The sequence below is a fragment of the Desmodus rotundus genome, chromosome X (genome assembly GCF_022682495.2).
Source record: "Desmodus rotundus isolate HL8 chromosome X, HLdesRot8A.1, whole genome shotgun sequence".
NCBI lineage: Eukaryota > Metazoa > Chordata > Mammalia > Chiroptera > Phyllostomidae > Desmodus > Desmodus rotundus.
This window is the reverse complement of record NC_071400.1, coordinates 10,548,098-10,571,608: the sequence shown is the minus strand read 5'-3', so window position 1 is coordinate 10,571,608 and position 23,511 is coordinate 10,548,098. Positions and strand designations below refer to the sequence as shown.

At 37.6% G+C, this 23,511-nt stretch overlaps 1 protein-coding gene across 1 annotated transcript in view; it reads left to right on the top strand.

Moving 5' to 3' along the window:
- Positions 1–23,511, top strand: part of ZDHHC15 (zinc finger DHHC-type palmitoyltransferase 15) — a 75,092-nt gene that overhangs the window by 12,888 nt on the left and 38,693 nt on the right. The window contains exons 2-3 of the mRNA XM_024555276.4: positions 5,005–5,031; positions 15,628–15,722. Coding sequence (XP_024411044.1) covers positions 5,005–5,031; positions 15,628–15,722 — 122 coding nt within the window. The remainder of the gene's footprint in view (positions 1–5,004; positions 5,032–15,627; positions 15,723–23,511) is intronic.

The window sequence follows — 23,511 nt, the reverse complement described above, 5'->3', positions numbered from 1 at the left end:
AGAGGCTGCTTACACTATCATCATTTTTATGGATTCCTTTTTCTTCCTGTTGCTCTGATTGTTTGTGTGTTGTTTTTTTTGTTTGTTTCCTTATGTTTTAAGTCATTGATTTGATTCTTGGCTTATTCCACTCTACTGTTGTTTCCCTGTAAATTGTTCTTTTTTTTAGTTAGTGTATCCTTCATTTCTTACTGGGTCTTTTTTATGCTGTTGAGGTCCTCACTAAGTTCCTTGAGCATCCTTATAACCAGTGTTTTGAGCTCTGCATCTCATAGATTGCTTATCTCTGTTTTGTTTAGTTCTTTTTCTGGAGTTTTGATCTGTTCTTTCATTCAGGCTGTGTTTCTTTCTGTCCTCGTTTTAGCAGCCTCCCTGTGTTTGTTTCTATGTATTAGGTAGAGCTGCTATGACTCCCTGTCTTGGTAATGTGGCCTAATGTAGTAGGTGTCCTGTGGGATCCAGTGGCACAGCCTCCACTATCACCCAAGCTGGGTACTCAAGGTGTGCCCTTCATGTGGGCTGAGTACACCCTCCTGTTGTAGTCGAGTGTTGGTTTCTATTGGCAGGTCAATGGGGGAGATTTACCCAGGCCAGTCAGGTGCAAGGACTGACTGTGACCACTGACCACTAACCTACACTCTCCATGGAGGATCAGCTGTGCAGGGTCAGGGTGGTGGTGCTGTGACATGGTCTGTAGCTGTCCATTGGATGTGCAGGCTCTGGGGTTTCCTGGGTGGTGCAGGCCAAAGCCAGACCCCACCTGTGTTCTACCTGTGGTCACCTGCATGATCTATAAAGCAATCTGAGATGGCTGCTATTTGTACTGGGCTTGGAGATTCCCAGGCGAAGCCAAGCTTTGATCTAGGCTGGCTGCTGCTAGTGCCAGGCCTGGGGCCACTTAAGAGGTATGGGGTCTGGGGGCTCACTGAGGCTGGCTGTTGCTTGTTTGAGAGGATTTAGGAAGTTGTGAAGTATGAGCCAACACCAGCCATTCATATGCAAAAGTCACAGTTTATAGTTTGAGTAGGCCCATAATTTGAGTGAGGCAGAATCTCAGGGAATCACCAGGATGGAGCAAACAGCGTTGCTAGGTTGATAGTGTCTCAGATATGGCACCTGCCTGCTGGTTCTGTGGCTCTGTGGGCAGAAGGCTCAGAAAAGGGACAATGGCCTCTGCCCGCCTTTCTGCATGGAAAAATGTTGTCCCCTACCTCCTGTCTTGATGCTAGACACCTCAGTTCTTTCCTATATGCCCCTGGTGTCTTTCAAGCTGTTACCCTGGTACTGGAGCTCAGAGGGAATGAGTCTGAGTAAGTCCATGTGTGTGTGTTTAAAGAGAACTGCTTGAGACTCCAGGAGTTTCTTCCACCGACTCAATCCCTGCTGGTTTTTGAAGCCAGAAGTTATGGGGACTTACTTTCCTGGTACTGGAACTCTGTGCTGGGGTTCGTGGTGTGGGGCAGGAGCTCTTCACTCCTGAGATATCCCTCCTGAATTTTTATCTACCATACGTGGTTGTGGGACCAGCTCATTCTGCATCTCTGCCCTTCTACCAGTCTGGATGGATGTGATTCCTTTAATTCCATAGTTGTTAGACTTCCATTCAACTCGAGTTCTGATGGTTATGAGTGTTGGCTGTTATACATTTTAGTTGAAATTTTGATGTGGTTGTGCAAGGAGGCCAGCCATGTTTACTAGTGTTTCATCTTGACTGGAAGTCTTAGAAGTCTTTTATAAGAGTTTATTTGAGCCAAACTGAGGACATATGCTAGGGAGCAAGATCTCAAATGCTCCCAATATGTATGTATTTATTGCCATTTCATTCTTTATAATTATGTTTCTATTTTCTTCTTTTTTTATATTAACATTTTAATTTTTATTATTTTATTTATTGAATTTATTGTGGTGACATTGGTTAATAAAATTATGTGTCAGGTGTATAATTCTATAATTCATTATCTGTATTTTATATTGCATGTTCACCACCAAAATTCCTTTCTTTTTCTAATAGAAGTCCTGTTAACATTTTTTTTTTTGCAATACTGGTTTGTTGGTGATTAACTCTTTTAGCTTTTTATTGTCTGGGATGGTATTTCTCCTTCAATTTTAAATGATAGCCCTCCTAGGTAGAGTAGTCTTGGTTGTATTAAATTTTGGCCAATATTTTCTGCTGAGAAATCCGATGACAGACTTATGTGGGTCTCCTGCAGGTAACTAGGTGTTTTTAAGATTCTATCTTTGTCTTTACCTTTGTCATTGTAATTATTATGTGTCTTGGTGTGGGCTTCTTTGGGTTCATCTTCTTTGGGACTCTCTGTGGTCCTGGAATTGTGTGTCTTTTTCATTCACCATGTTAGGGAAGTTTTTTTTTCTTTTGATTTAATCTTTTTTGTATTTTTTCTCTTACCATTTAGTCTCCTTATACCTCCTTGGGTACATCTGCACTGGCTGGTGCAGCTCAGTGGATTGAGTGCAGGCCTGAGAACCAAAGGTTTGCCAGTTCAATTCCCAGTCAGGGCACATGCCTGTGGGTTGCTGGCTAGGTCCCCAGTGGGGAGTGTGTGCGAGGCAACCAGACATGGATGTTTCTCTCCTTCTCTTTCTCTTTCCCTTCCCCTCTCTCTAAACATAAATAAATAAAATATTTGAAAAAATAAAATATTTGAAAAAATAAAATTGTTTTTTTATTTTTGCTGCACTGAGTGGGTGTTTTCTGCTACTTTGTCTTCCAAATCACTGATTCGATCCCCTGCTTCATTTAACCTGTTCTTTATTCCTTCTAATGTCTTCTTTATTTCAGATATTGTATTCTTCCTTTCTGACTTGTCCTTTTTTATGGTTTCTATGTCATTTTTATGCTGTTGAAGTTCTCATTGAGTTCTTTGAGCATCCTAGAACTATCGTTTTGAACTCTGTATCTGGTAGATTGCTTGTCTCCATTTTTTTTTGGTTATTTTTCTAAAAATTTCTTGTGTTCTTTCATTTGGGACATGAGTCTTTGTCTTCCCATCTTGGTTGCTTCCTTGTATTTATTTTTATGTATTAGGTAGATGTGCTACATCTCCCAGTGGTAGATGTAGCACAGTGGTCTTATGTAGGAGGGGCTCATTGGTGTAGTCTCCCTTATTTTCTGATCCAGGTGATCCAGGAGTATCTCTTATGTGAACCCTCCTGTTGTAGTTGAGTCTTGATTGCTGTTGACTTGGTAGACTTCTTAAATAAAAACAAGAATGTGTGGCTGTTCTGTCTCTGCTTTTACAATCTGACATTGATCTTATTGACTATTTAATGTTGAAACCTTGATTAGAAATTCGGTTTCTAATTATAAAGTTGTACCAAAGAGGATACTGGAACTTTTTTTGGCATCTTTAATATTGATTCATTCATCAATTCAGCCGTTATTTATTAAAAGGCTTATATATGCCAGGTGTTATGCTGAAGAAGATTACTGATTTATTATAAAAGGATTTAACTCCGGAATAGCCAAACAAAGAGATGCAGAGAGCAAGGTAGTAGGAAGGGGCATAGAATTTCCATGCCCTCTGCAGGTGCACCACTCTCCCTGCACCTCCACCTGTTCACCAACCAGAAGACTGTCAGCTACTCTTTATTAAGGTGACCTCCAAGCTACTCTTCTCTCTCTCTCACTCCTTTTGAAAGAGATGTTAATAACCCAATTCAGGGTCTGGTGGAATTGATGTAGTCATGTAACATGTATGTGTAAAAGTCATGAGTTTCTGGGTTAACCCATCAAGGTTTCTTGTTTCCACTTCTATTTTTATTGTCTAAGTTGTGTATGTGCTTCCTTTAGTCATTTTTAAGCAAAATTCATTAACTGGAAACAAAAAAGTAATTGCTGTCAATCTCCAGGTAGATATATTAGAAAAAAGGATACTATGTTGTCAGATTTTTAGCACAAACCAAAAAAATGGAACAAGTTTGACAAAGTCCATTCAAATGATCATTAAAAGAAGAATATTTAAAGACTCAACAAAAATAGACCTGCAAATGAAGAAAAACAGGAGGTATGACTTATGAAGTATCCGAGGAAATAGCTCCTACAATATAATTAAATTCCCTATTTATTTTAACCCCATTTTTCTGGCTTTTAAGTGTTTATCATTGTGTACCCACACTATCTTAATTTAATAATGTTTCATGATTGACAGCCATGCCTTATAATTTCACCTTACCTTAGCACCTAGTACAAGTGCACACAAATGTTTGCTGGTGAGTAAAGACAGGTAGACCTCACTTTGCACAAATGACATTATGAATGAAAGTTTTGTATGTATCACAATATGCCAGGAAGAAATGATTGTGGAAGGTAGACACAGCACATGGAAAAAGCCTATGAGGCTGGAATCTAATCCCAACTCTACCATTAACTTGCCATATGACCTTGAGCAAATTAGTTGATACTACTATAATTCATTTTTCCCATCTTTACACTGACACAGATAAATGAGATAATCCCTAAATTCTCTTTCATTTCTGATATTCTGTGAAATCTTAGTTCAAATATAATAACAAGTAATATTCATTAAATTCTTGCCTTGTGCCAGATACTATGCTAAACAGAATTTCCATGCATTAACTCATTTTAAATATCAAGTAACCTTGTGAAGTAGGTACTGTTATGGAAGTTAAGGATTGCACAAGGTCACAAAATAGTGTGACCGGGTGAATAGTTTGGAGAAATGAAAAATCATCTCCTAATTTATCAGCTTTTAAGTTCTTAAGTTTTAAGTGTTTCCATTTGCTATTTCATTTTAAATCAAGCTATACTTGTTTAATGAGTACAAATTCTTAATTACTCAAGGTTTAAGATAAAGAAGATAACAAAGAATGAAATTTAATCCTTAGCTTCCCTTATCTCAGCAGGCTAATGATTTCCTAAAGTACCATTGACAAATGCTTAAAGATAATGCTATGGAAAAATGGATTTGAAAAATAATATTTTTAAAATACCACTAATTTTGTCCTTTTTCTCTCTTTCCACAGTCACTGTTTTGAGCTCAGCAGAAAAAGGTAAGAGGGTGTTGTGGATCGTATTGACAGCACTGTGTCCCCCTTTCTATCTAAAATTGAATTAATTACATAAAAGCCTATAATTTGAGCAACTTTTCCAGGAATACACTGAGGTGAGTGGAAGTTAAGGATGATGGTTTTCAGGAAACTTACCTGGAGGTAGAGAAGAACGTATTTTCTGTCGCCCCTTTGGCTATGGGACAAGAATTGAAAGTTACCAAGGTTTATGACAAAAAAGAGCACAGATAAGCACTGTGTTGGCCACAGTACTTTGTTTTCCTAGGTCCCCTGCCTTTTTACCCAATTCACCCCCACTTGAAGGCATGGAGTAAGGGTTCCACAGAGAGCTTCTGTGTCTTTTACTGTCACAGTTCCTATATATTTATTGTACTCCTGTCCACTTCTCATTCCCATCTTGACCTTATCTGCAATTTATACCAGCATTCTAATGAGACTGAGGTATTTCCATTAAAAAATGTGTAAGCCAAGCACGTGTATTAACAAACCTTTAGCTTTACATTATTTTTTCAGGTATAATCATAAGTATTTATGAAGCTACTTTATAGCCACTTTTAATTCTCACTTCATGGGTGTTATTGTAATTCATTAACTACAAAGCATTCATATTGTGCTGTTTAGAGCTCCAGTTTGCTATTACTCATTCAACAGAGGCGTTGGCTGTAGAGGCCACAGATTGTGGGAAGACAGTAGGTCATAATAGTTAAAAGTATGAGTTCTGGAGCTGGACTGTCTAAATTCAAATCCTGCCTTCAATACTTCTTAGTAAATTATTGTACCCTTGTTTTGCTCATTTTATTCACGTGTAAAATAGAACTATTAACACTACCTAGTTCATAAAGTTGTACCAAAGAGGATACTGGAACTTTTTTTGGCATCTTTAATATTGATTCATTCATCAATTCAAATTTAATTGAATTTTAATTTAATTTAATTTATCAAATTTAATTTAATTTATTGAAAATTTAATGAGTTAATGCATGTAAAGCAAAACAGTGGTAAGTAAAGCACCTTAGAGTAAGTCTTGAGTTGCCTCTTATTCTTATGTATGGTTCTTAAGGTCAGAAATCATATATAAAATAAATATTTTCTGCAATAAACTTTTAAAATAATTTAGCTGTGGGTTTAGATGTTGTTCTACCATAATAGGAATAATGATAATAATATTGTTATTATTACTGAAAACTATAATTTATTGTGCCAGGTATCTCAAGTAATATATATATATATATATATATATCACACACACACACACACACACACACACACATACCTTCTTTCAATATTTGCATCAACACAATGATATAGACACACTTATGTCCATTTTATTGAGAAGGAAACTGAAGTTTAGAGAGGTTAAATAACATCCCAGGTCATCTAACTAGTGAATAGTAGCATTTAAACCCAGAACTCTCTCACTTTAAATTCCACGCTCTTAGGCAAACCTATTCTTCTCTTTTACTTTTCAATCTACAGCTCCCTTATTTGCTTACTTGAGCTTCATCCTCAAAAACCTGATGCTAATTTACTCTTTTTTCTAGTGTTCAAAGTACTATATCTTCATGTTTTGTGTCTTAGGAGTAACTCAATCACACCAGTACAGATTGTCATTTGCAAACCCCACTGAGTTCAAAGCCTTCCTGGTAGCATGAGTCTAGTTACAGCATTTGAGCTCTTTAGGAGATTATGTTGCCACAGTGTATGATTTTTAAGGTATCTTTTGACTTTAGAATTCTGTGATCCCAAAGCACTTTCCACCTGATAGCTCTTGAATTTATGAACACAGTAAAATAAAAAAAAAAAGATTAAATTTTGCTGCTTCTACATTGGGGCAAAATGGGGCAAAATGCAGGATTTAGAGACAGAATATCTGGGTTGGTGTTCCAGCTCTACCATTTACTAACTCTATTATCTTTGGTAAGTAACTCAGCTTCCATGAATCTCAAATTCTGTAAAATGATGCTAGTTTAATAACATCTTACCGATTTCTTTTAAACTAGAGAGAGTAAATGTATACAGCAGTAAAATAAACTGTTTTGTAAATATTAACTATTAACAATCTCACTTGTAACATTTTTTTATGTGTCAGGATTCTCAAAGACAGAGGAATTCATAAACTAAAATTAGACTCGATTGTAACCAGAAGGTTGAAAATTAGACCTGTAAAGAACTTCTGAACACTAAGGCAGCTTACTAGGACATGCCGTGGAACCTCCTTTTCAGAAAGTATCAGACGCGCAACTACCTGGCATGGATCAGTGAGCCTTGCCTAGAAGCACACCAGTGGGCCTAATGACTCTCTGAGGTCTCTGCTAACCCTGTGCCTCTCTTGTGACTTGTTTCAAATTACACTGCACTATTAAAGATGCAGTATAGCATATGACTGCCAGCAGGAACATTATTTGGCATACGCAAAGAAAATATAAGGGACAAAGAAATGAAAGCCCCAAACACATAATCTTTTATTGTCTCCACGGTTCAAGAAAACCATAGTTAAAACGTACTGTAAAAGTTTCCCCCCCATTTTTTGTCTGCTCAGTGGTTCCTCCACTGGGTTGAAGACTGTCTCTCCAAAATTAGTGTCCACCGGAAACCTGTGAATGTGACTTAATTTGGAAATAAGGTCTTTGTAGATGTAATCAAGTTAAGTTGAAATCATGCTGGATTTTGTGGGCCCTCTTACTGGCATCCTTACAAGAAAAGGAAAAGGTGGATACATGGACAGATACAGAGAACATGGCCATGTGAAAACAGAGGCAGAGTTTAGAGAGTTATGCTGCCACAAACCAAAGAACAAGAAGAATTTTCAGGAACCACCAGAAGCTTAGAAGAGGCAAGGAAGGATCCTCCCCTGGAGCCTTCCTAGAGAGCATGACTTTGCCTACACCTTTATTTCCAACGTCTAGCCTCCAGCACTGTAAGAGAATAAATTTCTGTTTTTTTAAAGCCACTCAGACTGTGGTAATTTGTCATGACAGCCCTAGGAAACTCATATAGTACCTCATAAATTTTAGCCTCTAATGCGCTGTTAAGGACATTGTATCAGCAGCAAATAAGCACAGACTTTGGTGTCAGAAAACCTGCGATCAAGTCTTGATTTTACCACGTAGTATATATATGACCATGGGGAACTTAACTTCACAAAGTTTCACTTTCTTTGGAAAATGGGGATAACAATACCTACCTTTCATGGTTGTTTAGAGCATGAAATGAGATGATATACGAGGCCTGTCCAGAAAGTATCCAGCCTTGTACTATTAAAATAGAGACATTTATTGAAGAAAATACAAGAAACACTGTACATAGGACAAGGACACCTCAGTCCCCTTCCAAGTAGGCACCTTGGGACCTCACATAGTTCTCCCAGCATCTCTTCCACTGTTTAAACCCTCTGCAAAATCCTTTCAGTACTATGTTGAATAGAAGGTGAAAGTGGACATCCCTGTCTTGTTCCTGATCTTAAAGGGGAATGCTTCTAATTTTTGCCCATTGAGTATGATGTTGGCTGTGGTTTTGTCATACGTGGCCTTTATTACGTTGAGGAGTGATCCCTCTATTCTCACTTTGTTTAGAGTTTATATCATAAATGGGTGCTAGATTTCATCAAATGCTTTTTCTGCATCAATTGATATGATCATGAGGTTTTTATCCTTCATTTTGTTTATGTGGTGTATCACATTTATTGATTTGTGGATATTATACCAACCTTGCATTCCCAGTATAAATCCCACTTGATCATGGTGTATGAACTTCTTAATGTATTTCTGTATTCAGTTTGTTAATATTTTTTTGTTGAGGGTTTTAATATGTATGTTCACTAGGGTAAATGAGCTATAATTTTCTTTCTTTGTCTGGTTTTGGAATTAGGATAATGCTGACATCATAAAATGATCTTGGGAGTCTTCTCTCCTCTTTAAGTTTTTGGTATAGTTTGAGAAGGAGAGGTGTTAGTTCTTATCTGAATGTTTGGTAAAATTCACCTGTGATGTCATCTGATCAAGGGCTTTTGTTTGTTGAGAGTTTTTTAGATTACTGTTTTAGCTAAGCTAGTTATCTGTCTGTTCAGGGTATCTGATTCTTCCCAATTTAGTTTTGGAAGATTGTACATCTAGGAATTTACTCATTTCATCCAGATAGTCCAGTTTTTGGCATATAGTTATTTGTAGTATTTTCTTACAATCCTTCCTATTTCTTTGGTGTCAGTTGTACTTCTACTCTTTTATTTCTGATTTTATTTATTTGGGTCCTCTCTCTTGTTTTCTTTATGTGTCTTATTAAAGGTTTGTCAATCTTATTTATCTTTTTAAAGAACCAGCTCTTGGATTCATTGATTTTTATTATTGTTTTTTAGACTCTATTTCATTTATTTCTGGTCTGATTTTTATTATTTCATTCCTTCTATTTCATAACTTTGGGCTTTTGGGGCTTTTTTTTAGTGTTTTAAGTGTAAAGTTAGATTGTTTATGAGCTTTTTTTTTTTCTTTCTTGAGATAGACTTATGATGCTATGAATTTCTCTCTTAGGACTGCTTTCCCTTTGTCCCATGCATTTTTGGGTTGTTGTGTTTTCATTTTCATTTGTTTTAAATCATCTTTTGATTTCTACCTTGATCTCATTGTTAACCCATGCACTGTTTAGTCACATGTTATTTAGCTTCCATGTCTTTGTGTGTTTTTCAGTGTTCTTGTGATTTATTTCTAGTTTCATAGCATTGTGGTCAGAAAAGATATTTGATATTATTTCAGTTTTCTTACATTTATTGAGACTTGTTTTGTGTTCTAACATGTGCTCTATCCTAAAAACATTCCATGTGCACTTGAGAAGTATGTATATTCTGCCACTTTGGGGTGAAATGCTCTGTAGATATCAATTAAATCCTTTTGATCTAGTGTGTCATTTAAGGCCACCTTCTTCTTGTTGATTTTCTGCTTGGGAAATCTATCCATTGATGTCAATGGGGTGTTAAATGCCTATTATGACTGTATTTCTGTCAGTCTCTCCCTTTATGTCCATCAAGATTTGCTTTACATAGTTAGGTGCTCCTCTGTTTAGTACATAAATGTTTACAAGGGTTATATCCTCTTGTTGGATTGTTCCCTTTATCATTATGTAGTGTTCTTCTTTGTCTCTTACTGTAGCCTTGGTTTTAAAGTCTATTTTGTCAGATACATGTACTGTGACCCTAGCTTTTTTCCTTTCAATTTGCATGAAATATCTTTTTCCATCCCCTTACTTTTAGTCTGTATCTTTCATCTGAGGTGAGTTTCTTGAAGACAGCATATTATATGGGTCTTGTTTTCTTATCCATTCAGCTACCCTCTGTCTTTTGATTTGAACACTTAAGCCACTTTCATTTAAAATGACTGTTGATAGGTATATATCTATTTCCATTTTATTCATTCAACTATGTTCATCTGATTTTTTTATTTTTCTTCTTCTTAAACATTTTTTGTAATTCTAGTTGGTGGTAACAAACTCCTTTAACTTCTTGTCTGGTAAACTCTTTATTTCTCCTTCAATTTTTAATGATAGCTTTTCTGAGGAAAGTAGCCCCAATTGTAAGTCCTTGCTTTTATCCCTTTGAATATTTCATGGCAATCTCTTCTGGCCTTAAATGTTTCTGTTAGCAAATCAGCTGACAGTTTTATGGGGGCTCCTTGTAGGTAACTAACTGCCTTTCTCTTGTGGTTTTTATGATTCTCTCCTCTTTAAGCTTGGTCATTTATATATGATATATCTTGGTGTGGGCCTCTTTGGGTTCATCTTGTTTAGGTCTATCTGCACTTCCTGTGTGTCTTTTTCCTTCACCACATTACAGAATTTTTTAGTCAATATTTCTTTAAATAGGTTCTCAATCCCTTGCTCTCTCTCTTCTCCTCTGGTATCCCTATGATGCAGATATTTTTACAGTTCATATTGTCCCAAAGGTCTCTTAAACTATCCTCATTTTAAAAAATTCCTTTACTTTTTGGTGCTCTTATTGGGTGTTTTATGTAACCTTGTCTTTCAAGTCACTGATTCAATCCTCTGCTCCATCCAACCTGTTTATTCATTGTAGTCTATTTTAAAAAACATTTTATTTATTTTTAGAGAGAGGGAAAGGGAGGTACAGAGGGAGAGAGAGAAACATTGATGTGCGAAAGAAACATTGATTAGTTGCCTCTCACATGCCCCCAAACAGGGACCTGGCTGCAACCCAGGCATGTACCCTGAGTAGGAATTGAACTGGTGACCCTTTGGCTTGCAGACCAGTGCTCGATCCACTGAGCCACACCAGCCAGGGCCATTGTAGTCTATTTTTTAATTCAGATATTGTATTCTTCATTTCTATGTTTTTATGCTGTTGTAGTTCTAAGTTCCTTGAGAATCCTTATAACCATTTAAAAAATTCTTTATGTGGTAAATTGCTTGCCATTTCATTTAGCTCTGTAAAGAAAAGATTTCTCCTGTATTTTCATTTGGGACATGTTTCTTTGACTCCCTATTTTGTCTACCTCTTTGTATTTGTTTCTATGTATTAGGGAGATCTACTTTGTCTCCCAAACTTGGGAGGATCTTTGGTATAGCTCAGTATCAGATGCTGCCTGTGATTGGCCCCTGGCAACCTGTTTGGAGCTACAGTGTGATCCAGTTTGTTGGATCACAAACTGGATCACACTCTTTGCTGGCCATGGTGTACATGGGAAGGACCAAGCTGTAAATCAATGTCAGCTTCCACCATCTCCAAGTCCAGGTGCATGTAAAAAAAAAGCTCCTAGGTACCCTGAGATTTGCCTGTGCTCATCTTCACCTTTTGGCTGCCTGATAGGCTCAGTCACTAAGGGGCCTCTGGCCGTGCTTGAGTCGCATGAGGATGGTTCTCAGTGAATCACCAGGTAAGGGCAAGTGGTGTTCAATAGATACATACAGGCTAAATCTTGGTGCCAGTGTTGGGACTGAGGTCTTTCAGCAAATGTTTCAGGATATAAAAAGTCTGGCTGGCACCTATCAGTTGCCCACAGACTGCTGTGATGCAGCAGGGTCTCAGGAAATCAGCAGGGTGAGGCCATTAGTGTTTATCAAGCTGGAACAGTTCAAGATTTGGCTGTGTAAAGAAGGGCTCTGCACTCACCGGGCCTGCAAGGAAAAAATGGCCTCCTTCCTAGGGCCACACAACTCAGTCTGTCTTAGAATCTGCCAGGAGGCAGATCTCAACAGGGCAGGGCTGTCAGGAGTTGGGAGAGTGGGGCTAGCATATTTTCCATGAGTGCGATTGCCTGTCAGTCTTGGGAGTAACAGAGGAGTGGCTCTTACTGCACAGCCACAAAACCCAGTCACTGACACCCCTTGATTCTCTCAGACCTCTATACCTCTACCCAGGCAGCTGTCTCTTCAGCAGGGTGTGAGCTCTGCAGGATGGTGTGACAGGGATTCCAGAGGGTGCAGCTGTAACATTTCCCCAGACTGATGCTCTAAGGAGGGCAATGCTCCACCCAAGAGAGATGCCCTTTCATCTCTCTCCCTAGAACCACAAATCCCAGTCTCTCCTAACAGGACTCTAGTCTGCTCTGCTTTCCCTCCACTGGAGCTCAGGGAATGAGATTACATGCATTTGCACCCATATCTCTAGAAGACTCGTGTCTTCCTGGCAGACAGAATATGATTTTCACAGCCAGATCTTATGTGGGTCCTCTACCTGGCTCTCATGCTCTGGGCTGTGGAGCCCGGCATGGCTTTGAGACCCCACGCTCCACAAGTAGGATCTTTGCATCTGACATATTCCTCTGATATTTCAGCTGCCGCACATGGTAGCAGGGCCAGTCCGTTTCACGTTTCAGTCCTTTCTACCTGTCTTAGTGTGGCTTTTTCTGTAAATCCTTCATTATAAGACTTCTGTTCAGCTACTCTTCAGCTGGTTTTTCAGGTTGATTGTTCTATATTTTAGTTGTAATTCCAGTTTGGTCCTGGGAAGATGTGAGGGTAACTTCTACCCACTCTGCTGCCATCTTGAATCTCCATGCAACTTTTTAAAAGGAGAATGAAGAATCTTACTCTTGCCCTGGCTGGTGTGGCTCAGTGGAATGAGCACCAGCTTGTGAACCAAAAGAATGCCAGTTCAATTCCCAGTCAGGGCACATGCCTGCGTTGCAGGCCAGGTCCCCAGTGGGGGCCATGTGAGAGGCAGCCACACATGGATGTTTCTCTCCTTCTCTTTCTCCTTCCCTTCCCCTCTCTCTAAAAATAAATAAATAAAGTCTTTAAAAATAAATATAATATTTATTTAAAAACAAGAATCTCCCTCTTTCTCAGTTATATTAAGTGAGCAATCTGTAACTTAGAGCAAATGAAAAAGAAATAATGTGAGAAACAATGTGTGTTGTATACTGTGTGCATTGTATACTGTAACGTGTGTGAAAATGCATACTGTTGTGGTGCTTTGTATGCATAAAATATGAAAAAATACAGAATAAAGTCATGACACTGTGACATTTCTTGATTCCAGGGAGGGAAACTGGGTTGCTGAGGGACAGGGATAGAAGGGAGACTTTTACCATGTACTATTTTATACCTGCAAATGTTGAATCTTGTGTTGGAAATAAAGAACAAACTTACAGTAACCAAAGGGGAGGAGGGTGAGGGATAATGGGGGAAAGAAGGGAAAGGGTTGTCAAGGAACACATATAAAGGACCCATGGACAAACCCAAAGGGGGAAGGATGGAGGGTGGGAGATGGGGATGGGTGGGGTGGGGAAAGTGAGGGTGAGAAAATGGAGACAACTGTATTTGAACAACAATTAAAAAACAGAAATACAATGAAAAACTTTTTAAAAATATTTATTTATTTTTAGAGAGGGGAAAGGAGGGAGAGAGGGAGAGAAACATGAATGTCTGGTTGCCTCTTGAGCGCCCCCTGCTGTGTACCCAGCCTGCAACCCAGGCACATGCCCTGACCAGGAATTGAACCAGCAACTCTTTGGTTCACAGGGTGGCGTTAGTCCAATACACTGAGTCACACCAGGCAGAGCATGTGAAAAACTTTTACAATGAAAAACTTTTAAATATAAAAATTCTACATGTGTATTATGTTTATATATATTTATAGAAACATATAAAAATAAGAAAGTATGGAATGATATACAACAAACACCAAATCAAACAGGTATTATGACTTAGGAAGGGTAGGTGGGAAATTAGATGTATGTGTGGGATGGACATTTACTTTTTACTTTACGCTGCTTGAATTTGAAAGGAGATTTTATAATTACAGAAGTCAACCACATAAAAAAAAATCTTATGCTATAGGGCTGGGGGCACTGTACCAAGAGAGTACACTTATTTTTTTTTAAATTCTGCCATAAATATATGCAAGGATCAGCCCTATTAACATGTCTGTAACATCATTCCCTTGAGTATTTCTGATAGATTGAAGTTACAAGACCTTGTGTTCACCACCCATATTCAAGAAAATACACAATGTAATATACTGACAATGTATTATAGAGTTGTACAGTTGAAACACATAATTTTATTAACCACTGTCACCCAAATAAATATAATAATTTTTTTTAAAAGAGAACAAGACCTTATCATGCAAGAATTCAAAATGAAATAGTAAACTGACCTGCAGTCTTACAATGACCTTCCTGAAGAATGCTCAAATGTCCTCTATCAGAAGAACTATCCAGGAGGCAAAGGGCATAAAAAGATAAGAGGTGGATAACCGCTTTTATAATGGTCCCGAAGGTACACTTCACATTTCCAAAGTATGTAGTGTTTGGAGCTATTGAAAAGAACTTGTCCCCTCCCCATTATCCTCTCTGGGGAGGGGATAGTGGGGAGAGGGGTCTATAGGAGCTACTATAAAGGACACAAGGACAAAATCAAGGGGGAGGGTGGAGGTGGGGGAGGGAGGTGGGACTGGCTGGGGTGGTGTGGAGGGATGGGGAGAAAATGAAGACAATTATAACTGAATAAAAAATTTTTTTAAAAAGGGTGTAAAAATAAATAAATAAATAAAATCTAAAAAAAAAAAAAGAAAAGAACTTGTGATTTAGAGTCAGAATTCCTGTTTTTAAAATCTGGCTACATATTAGAGTAGCTGTGTGAATTTGGATCATCAACTACCCCTATGGTTAATCAACTACTTCTATAGTTAATCAGTTATCCCTATCCTATTACTTGTCTGAGAAACTTATTAAAAAATTAAATGAGATATTATGAATGCACATCCTAAACTATGTAGTGTTGTTTAAATACTGTTATTATCTTTCATCACCCACAGCGGCAGAGTTAATGACAATTGGTTATAGTAGTTTCCGCCTATTGTCATAAGGGACATTACTTCTTTACTCCGAGAACTGCACGCCAACTTTTAAAACATGCAACTTCCAGAACATCCCTGGTTCAAAATTTGTCATTGTAACTTGTTACTGTCACTGTGTGGGAAAAAGTAAAGTTAATGTCTCATAGTAATACTAAAAACATAATTGCTACTAGAAAAGCAAAGTAGAAACTTATTGTTGAGCTTTGTGTCTTTTTGAACTCTTAGAAATGGGCAAAAGGATAGTGTAAACACTGTTTTATTTTCTTAAATTTCAGTTATCTACCTCATATTCTACCATGCCATCTTTGTGTTCTTTACCTGGACCTACTGGAAGTCTATTTTTACACTCCCTCAACAGCCAAACCAGAAGGTAAGAATACTGGTTACTTCATAAAGGCTAAAAACAGAGGCAAGTAGAAATGCCCATAATGTAAGAAAAGGACAAAAAGGGAAGCAAAAAGCTTTCTATTACAAAAATAGAGATTCAGGGTAATATTTCAAAAGGACTCTTAGTGATAAAGATAAATTAAGTGCAGGATTGCCTGATCAAGGTGTTTGTGCAATCATCAGCCATGGATATATTTAATACTGGAAAACCACTACCTGCATTGGTGACATAATTAGAGAAATAAGGACCCATTTGGATTCTGAAAACTCATCTAGTTCAATTCTATGAAGCCATTATTTTAGAACCCAGTGAGATTGTGGAAGACAACTGTTAGGAAAAAGTTGCAATAGTTAAACTGATCATTTTCAAATTGTGCTCCATCGAATCAAAGTGTTTCCTGCAGTATTTGGGAATATTTATTTATCAAAGAGTTTGTAAGTATACCAGGCATTTATATTATGAGACTACTATAAAACAGGTGTAATTCCAAAGTAGAAAAATTAAAAAAAACAAAGGAAGAGACTTAAACAGCCTACAAACATTAACGAAAATACTGGTTTAAATTTTACCATTTATGGAATCAAATTAGTACACAAGAAAAAATAAAATTAAATGCAAAAGAAGGCAGTAATGCAAGAATCGATGAACATAAAAGATATAAGCTTATAGAAAATAAATAGTAAAATTGTACAAGTTCTCCTTATAAGTAATTATTTGAAATATAAATGAATTAAACTATCCAATTGAAAAGCAGATATTTACACAATGGATTAACATCACCTATCTTTATGCTGTCTATAAGTGAGTCACTTAATGTTTAATTATTTTTAGAGAGAAGGGAAGGGAGGGAGGAAGAGGGAGAGAAACATCAATGTGTGGTTGCCTCTCATGCTATCCTACTGGGGACCTGGCCTGCAACCCAGGCACGTGCCCTGACTGGGAATTGAATCAGTGACCCTTTGGTTTGCAGGCCTGCGCTCAGTCCACTGAGACACACCAGCCAGGTCCAAATGAGTCACTTTAGAACTAAAGACATAAATAGGTCAAAGGTGAAAGGATGGAAAATGTTATTCCAAGCAAATAGTAACCTAATGATAGCAACAAGAGGAGCTGTACTAACATCACATAAGGGGCGGGGTTAAGACAAAAACTGTTGCAGGATACGAAGAAGGAAAAGATATCACTGAGTGATGCCAGAAAGATGACAGAGTAGGAGATACTGGCCTTTGTCCCCCTGCCAAAAACAACAGACAGCTACGCACAAATGAAAATAGCCACGGGGGGCTAAAGAGTCTAATTACATACCTGCAGCAACACAGTGGAACAAAAAATGGAGAATAATCATATAGGAAGGATTGCTAGGAAGATTAATTTGTTGGAGATATCTTGAGAAGGCTAAGAACAAAGAAACAGGTCAGGTGCTAACAGTATCAGCCACATGACAGGTACTAATGCAGTCACCAGTGCTCTGCTTTGTGGAGGACTCTGGCAGCTCTTGCCACCGAGGACCTCAAAATTTTGGTGGTGTGGACCCCAGCAGTCTCTACCACAGAGGATACTGGCAGTTTTTGCGCTGAGGTAACCAATAACCATCACTGCCGCAGACTCCCCTTAAAGTGGGATGCTGCTGAGACCTCCTTACAAAAAGAAGCCCCTGTTGTGCCATCCAGTACTAGCGATGCTACCCGCAACCTTGTACTTTCTCTAGACCTGAGAGCCATGGCTGCTTTACATGCACTTGCCACCAGATGCCAACATAACAGCCATTCCACCCATGCCCATCCTCCAAACCCTGGCTTCATAGCTACTCTGCCTACACCAGTACCTCAGACACCAGAGCCACTAACAACACATGATATCTCATGCCGAACATCCCAGAGACACTATCATTTCATGCACACCTGTCCTCTGGACTCTGGATCCATGGCCACTCTGCAAGTGTTCACAACATGGAAACTGGAGTACTGCTGAAGTATACGCACCTGTGCTCTAGAATCCATTACCATAGCTTCTCCACAAGTATTCAAACTTAAGACCCAAGCCACCACCATATCAGACTCATCTATATACCACATACAGCTGCTCTTTGGACTCTAGTTCTATTACTGCTCTGCAAGTGCATGCACCTGAGTCAATGGAGCCCATGCCTCAGACCCCAGAGCCTCTGTAGCTCTGTGAGCCTGTAGATTTGTAGAAGCTGGAGGCGTCATACTTCCTGATTTCAAATCATGTTATAAAGGAATAATAATCAAAACAGTATAGTTCTGATGTAAAAACAGACACATAGATAAATGGAACAAAATCAAGAGCCCAGAAACAAACCCATGCATATATAGTCAACTAAGCTTCAACAAGTTGCCAAGAATACACAATGGAAAAATAATTATCTCTTTAGTAAATGTTGGCGGAAACACTGGATATCTGTACAAAAAAGAATGAAATTGGACCTTTATTTTATACCATTCAAAAAATAATTTAAAATGGAATAAAATGATTTAAACATAAAACCTCAAACCATGAAATTCCTAGAAGAAAACAAAGAAAACCTACCTGAAATTGGTCTTGGCATGATTTTTTTTGTTTTTTTTGGTTTTGACACCAGAAGTATATGCAACCAAACCAAAAATAAACAAGTGCAACTACATTTAACTAAAAACTGCACAGCAATGGAAACAATGATATTGCAATATATGGAATGAGAGAAAATATTTGCAGATTTTATATTTGCAAAGGGATTATTATCCAAAATATATACTAAGGTCTGTCCAGAAAAACTCCAGGTGTTGTTAATATAACGAGAATAGTGTGAGTGACATCAATGTAACATGGCAGCCAAGGAGAGTGGACTGGAATGTGCATGTGTGAACAATGACAACTTCACTGTACTAGTCAGTGGGGGTGGTAGACACCACTGAGTGAGCACGTGTACTGTGTGGCAATTGCATTCAAAATGACTGAGCAAGTGGAGCAATAAATCTGCATCAAATTTTGCATTAAGCTTGAACATTCCTCCACAGAAACTATTCAGATGATTCAGAAGGCTGCAACTATGGGCAACTGCTGATTGGCAGCTTCATCACGACAATGCGCCCGCTCATGCAGCATATCTTGTACAGAGTTTTCTGGTGAAACATCAAATCACCCTGATGACTCAGCCCCTATAGCCCAGATTTAGTGCCCTGTGACATGGCTTTTCCCAAATCTAAAATCACCTTTGAAAAGGAAGAGATTTCAGACCATTAATGAGGCTCAGGAAAATATGACGGGACAGCTGATGGTAATTGGGAGCACTATGTGAGGTCCCAAGGTGCCTACTTTGAAGGTGTCACTGTCCTATGTACAATGTTTCTTGTCTCTTCTTCAATAAATGTCTCTATTTTTCATATTATGTGCCTGGATACCTTCTGGACAGGCCTTGTATGGAACTCAACAACTCAATATAAAAAAAACCCCGCAAAGCTAGCAACCCAATTTAAAAATGACCAAAAGACCCAAATAAACATTTTTTGAAAGAAGACGTACAAATAGCCAACAGGTACATGAAAAGGTGCTAAACATAAGGAAAATGCAAATTATCAGTGAAATGCAAATCAAACCAGAGAGATCACCTAACAACTGTCAGAATGGCTATTACCAAAAAGTCAAAACATAAGAAGTGTTGGTGAGGATGTAGAGAAAATGGAATCCTTTAGCACTATTGGTGGGCATGCAAATTGTTGCTGCTACTATGGAAAACAGAATAATGGTTCCTCAGAATATTAACAATAGAGTTACCATATTATCCAGCAATGCCACTTCAGGGTATATATCTAAAGGAAATGAAGTCTCTATCTCAAACAGGCATCTACACTCTTATATTCATTGTGCCACTAATCACAGTGATAAAGATATGATCACAATACCTGATATCAAACTGTATTATAAGGCCACTGTAATCAAAAGTCTGGTACTGGCATAAGAACAGACACATAGATCAATGGAACAGAATAGAGAGCCCAGAAATACACCCAGATCTTTATGGTCAATTAATATTCAACAAAAGGGTCACAGGCATAAAATGGAGTAAAAATAGCCTCTTTAACAAATGCTATTGGGAGATCTGAACATGCAGAAAAATAAAACTCAACCAACTTACACCATGCACAAAAATAAACTCAAGATGGAAAACAAACTTTATAAGTTGTGACACCCTAAAAGTCCTAGAGGAGAACATAGGCAGGAAAATCTCAGATATTCCACGCAGCAATATTTTCAACTATATGTCCCCTAGAGCAAGGGACATGAAGGAAAGAATAAACAAGTGGGACTTCATCAAAATAAAAAGCTTCTACATGCTAAACAAAACATTAACAAAATGAAAAGGGAACCAACCATATGGGAAAATATATTTGCCAATAATACCTTGGACAAGGGTTTGATCTCCAGAATATATAAAGAACTCATACGACTCCACTCCAGGAAGACAAACAATCCAATTAAAAAATGGGCAAAGGGCCTGAAAAGACACTTCTCCAGGGAGAACATACAGAGGGCTCGGAGACATATGAAAGGATGCTCAGCATCACTAGCCATCAAATAGATGGAAATTAAAACCACAATGAGATACCACTTCACACCAGTCAGAATGGCCATCATAAGCAAATCAACAAAAAACAAATGCTAGCTAGGTTGTGGAGAAAAGGGAACACTAATACATTTTGGTGGGAATGCAGACTGGTGCAGCCACTGTGGAAGACAGTATGGAATGTCCTCAGAAAACTAAAAATCAAACTGGCTTTTGACCCAGCAATTCCACTGCTGGGATTATACCCTAAGAATCCTGAAACACCAATTCAGAAGAATCTATGCACCCCAATGTTTATAGCAGCACAATTTATAATAGCCAAGTGTTGGAGGCAACTTAAGTGCCCATCAGTAAATGATTGGATCAAAAAATATGGTACATTTACACAATGGTATACTATGCAGCAGAAAGAAAGAAGGAACTCCTACCCTTCACAACAGCATGGATAGAACTGGAGAACATTATGCTAAGTGAAATAAGCCAGGCAGTGAAAGACAAATACCATATGATCTCACCTATAAGTGGAACCTGATCAACAAAACAGACAAGCAAAATATAACCAGAGACATTGAAATAAAGAACAAAGTGACAGTAACCGGAGGGGAAGGGTGAAGGGGATAATGGGGAGAAGAAAGGGAAGGGTTGTCAGTGAACATGTATAAGGGACCCATGGAAAAAACCAAAGAGGGGTGGGATTGAGGGTGGGAGGTGGGGCGGGTGGGGTGGGGGAGAGTGGGGCAGGGAAAATGGAGACAACTGTAGTTGAACAATAAAAATAAAAATTAAAAAAAGTCAACAACCTATAAATACCTATGTTATAAAAAGTGGTAGTATTTTGCCCTGGCTGGTGTAGCTCAGTGGATTGAGTGCTGGCCTGTGAACCACAGGGTTTCTGGTTCAATTCCCAGTCAGGGCACATTCCTGGATTACGGGCCAAGTCCCCAGCAAGGGGCATGTGAGAGGCAACCACACATTGATGTTTGTCTCCCTCTCTCCCTCCCTTCCCTTCTCTAAAAATAAATAAAATCTTTTCAAAAAATAAAAAGGAGTAATATATCAATGTGATATACTTTACACTTTAAAGAATCAAAAGATGAAGAACAATCTAATTTCAAATTTAGCAGAGTAAAGAATAAGGATTAAAGCAGAGATAAACTAAATAAAAATAGAATACAATAGAGGTAATTAATAATACCAAAGGTGGGATTTTGAAAAGATTGACTAAATTGACAAACCTTTAGCTCAACTGACCAAAAGACAGAGAGGAGAGAGAGAGAGACAGACAGACAGAGAGACAGAGAGAGAGAGAAAGAGAAGGAGAGAAGGAACAAATTATTACTATTAGAAAAGTGGGGTGTTACTAAAGACTTTACATAAAGAGAAAGAATTATAAGAAAGTATTATGAAGAATAGTGTGTGAAGAAATAAAATAATCCATATGATATGGATAAATTCCTAGAAACACACAAACTGCTACAACTAAACCAAGAAGAAATAAAATGTCTGAATATAACTATAAGTTAAGAAATAATATTAATCAAAAATCTATTTTAAAAAAGACCAGGGCCAGGTGATTTCAAAGGTAAATAACAAACATTTAAAGAAGAATTAACACATATTTTTCTCAAATTTTCCCCCCAAAAATGGAAGAGGGAGAAACACTTTGTATAGTAAGCAAGACAAAAAGTCATCTAAATTTGACAGGAAGAAATAAAACTATCTGTTTACAGATAACATGATTAAATGAGCTTGGGTGGCTTCCCTCCTCTTGAATTTTTTGGAGTAGCTTGAGGATAGGTGTTCTTTTTCAAATGTTTGATAAAATTTGCCCATGAAGCTATCAAGTCCAAAACGTTTGTTAGCTGGAAGTACTTTTTTTTATTACTGCTTAAATTTAATTAATTGCAATCAGTCTATTTTTATTCAGTTTTGGAAGATTGTATGCTTGTATAAATTTATCTCCTTTGTCCAGATTGTCCAACTTGTTGGCGTATAGTTGTCTGTAATATTTTCTTGCAAACCTTTGTATTTCTGTGGTGTCAGTTGTTACTTCTCCCTCATTTCTGACATTATTTATTTGCATCTTCTCTCTTTTTCTTGATGTGTCTGGTTAAAGATATGCCAATTTTGTTTATCTTTTCTAGGAACCAGCTCTTGATTTCATTAATCTTTTGTAATTTTTGTCTCTGTGTCATTTCCACTCTATTCTTTATTGTTTCCTTTCTTCCACTTACTCTGGGCTTTGTTTGGTGTTTTTATCTAGTTATTTTAGATGTAGGGTTAGATTGTTTATTTGAGATTTCTTGCTTCTTGAGGTAGGCCTGAAATGCTCTGATTTTCCTTCTTGGAACTCTTTTTGCTGTGTCCCATAGATTTTGGGTTGTTGTGTGTTCATTTTCATTTTTCTCCATGTAATGTTTGATTTCTTCCTTGATCTCATTGTTAACACATTCATTGTTTAGTACTATGTTATTTAGCCTTCATGTGTTTGTGTGTTTTTCTGTTTTATTTTTTTGTAATTAATTTCTATTTTCATACCATTGTGGTCAGAAAATATGCTTGATATGATTTCAGTCTTCTTGAATTTATTAAGACTTGTTTTGTGTTTTAACAAGTGGTCTATCCTAAAGAATGTTCCACATGTACTTGATAAGAATGTATATTTTGCTGCTTGTGATGTTCTGTAAATATCAATGAGATCCCTTTGGTAGAGTATGTCATTTAAGATCACTCTTGCCTGTTGTTTTTTGTCTGGAAGATCTATCCATTGATATAAGTGGGGTGTTAAAAAGTCCACTACTATGACTGTATTACTGTTAATCTCTCCCTTTATGTCCTTAAGATTTTCTTTATATATTTTGGTGCTCCTATGTTAGGTGCATATATGCTTACAAGGGTTATATTTTCTTATTGAATCCATCCCTGTAGTATTATATAAGGTCCTTCTTTGTCTGTTGATATGGCCTTGGTGGTTTTGAAGTCTATTTTGTCTGATATAAGTATTGCTACTGCAGTTTTTTGTTTTGTTTTGTTTTGTTTCTCTTTTTATTGGCTTGGAAAATTTTTTTTTACATCCCTTTCCTTTCAGTCTGTTAGCATACTTTATTGTGAAGTGGGTCTCTTATAGACAACATATATGTAGGCCTTGTTTTCTTATCCATTCAGCAATCCTATGTCATTTGACTGGAGCATTTAATCTGTTAACAC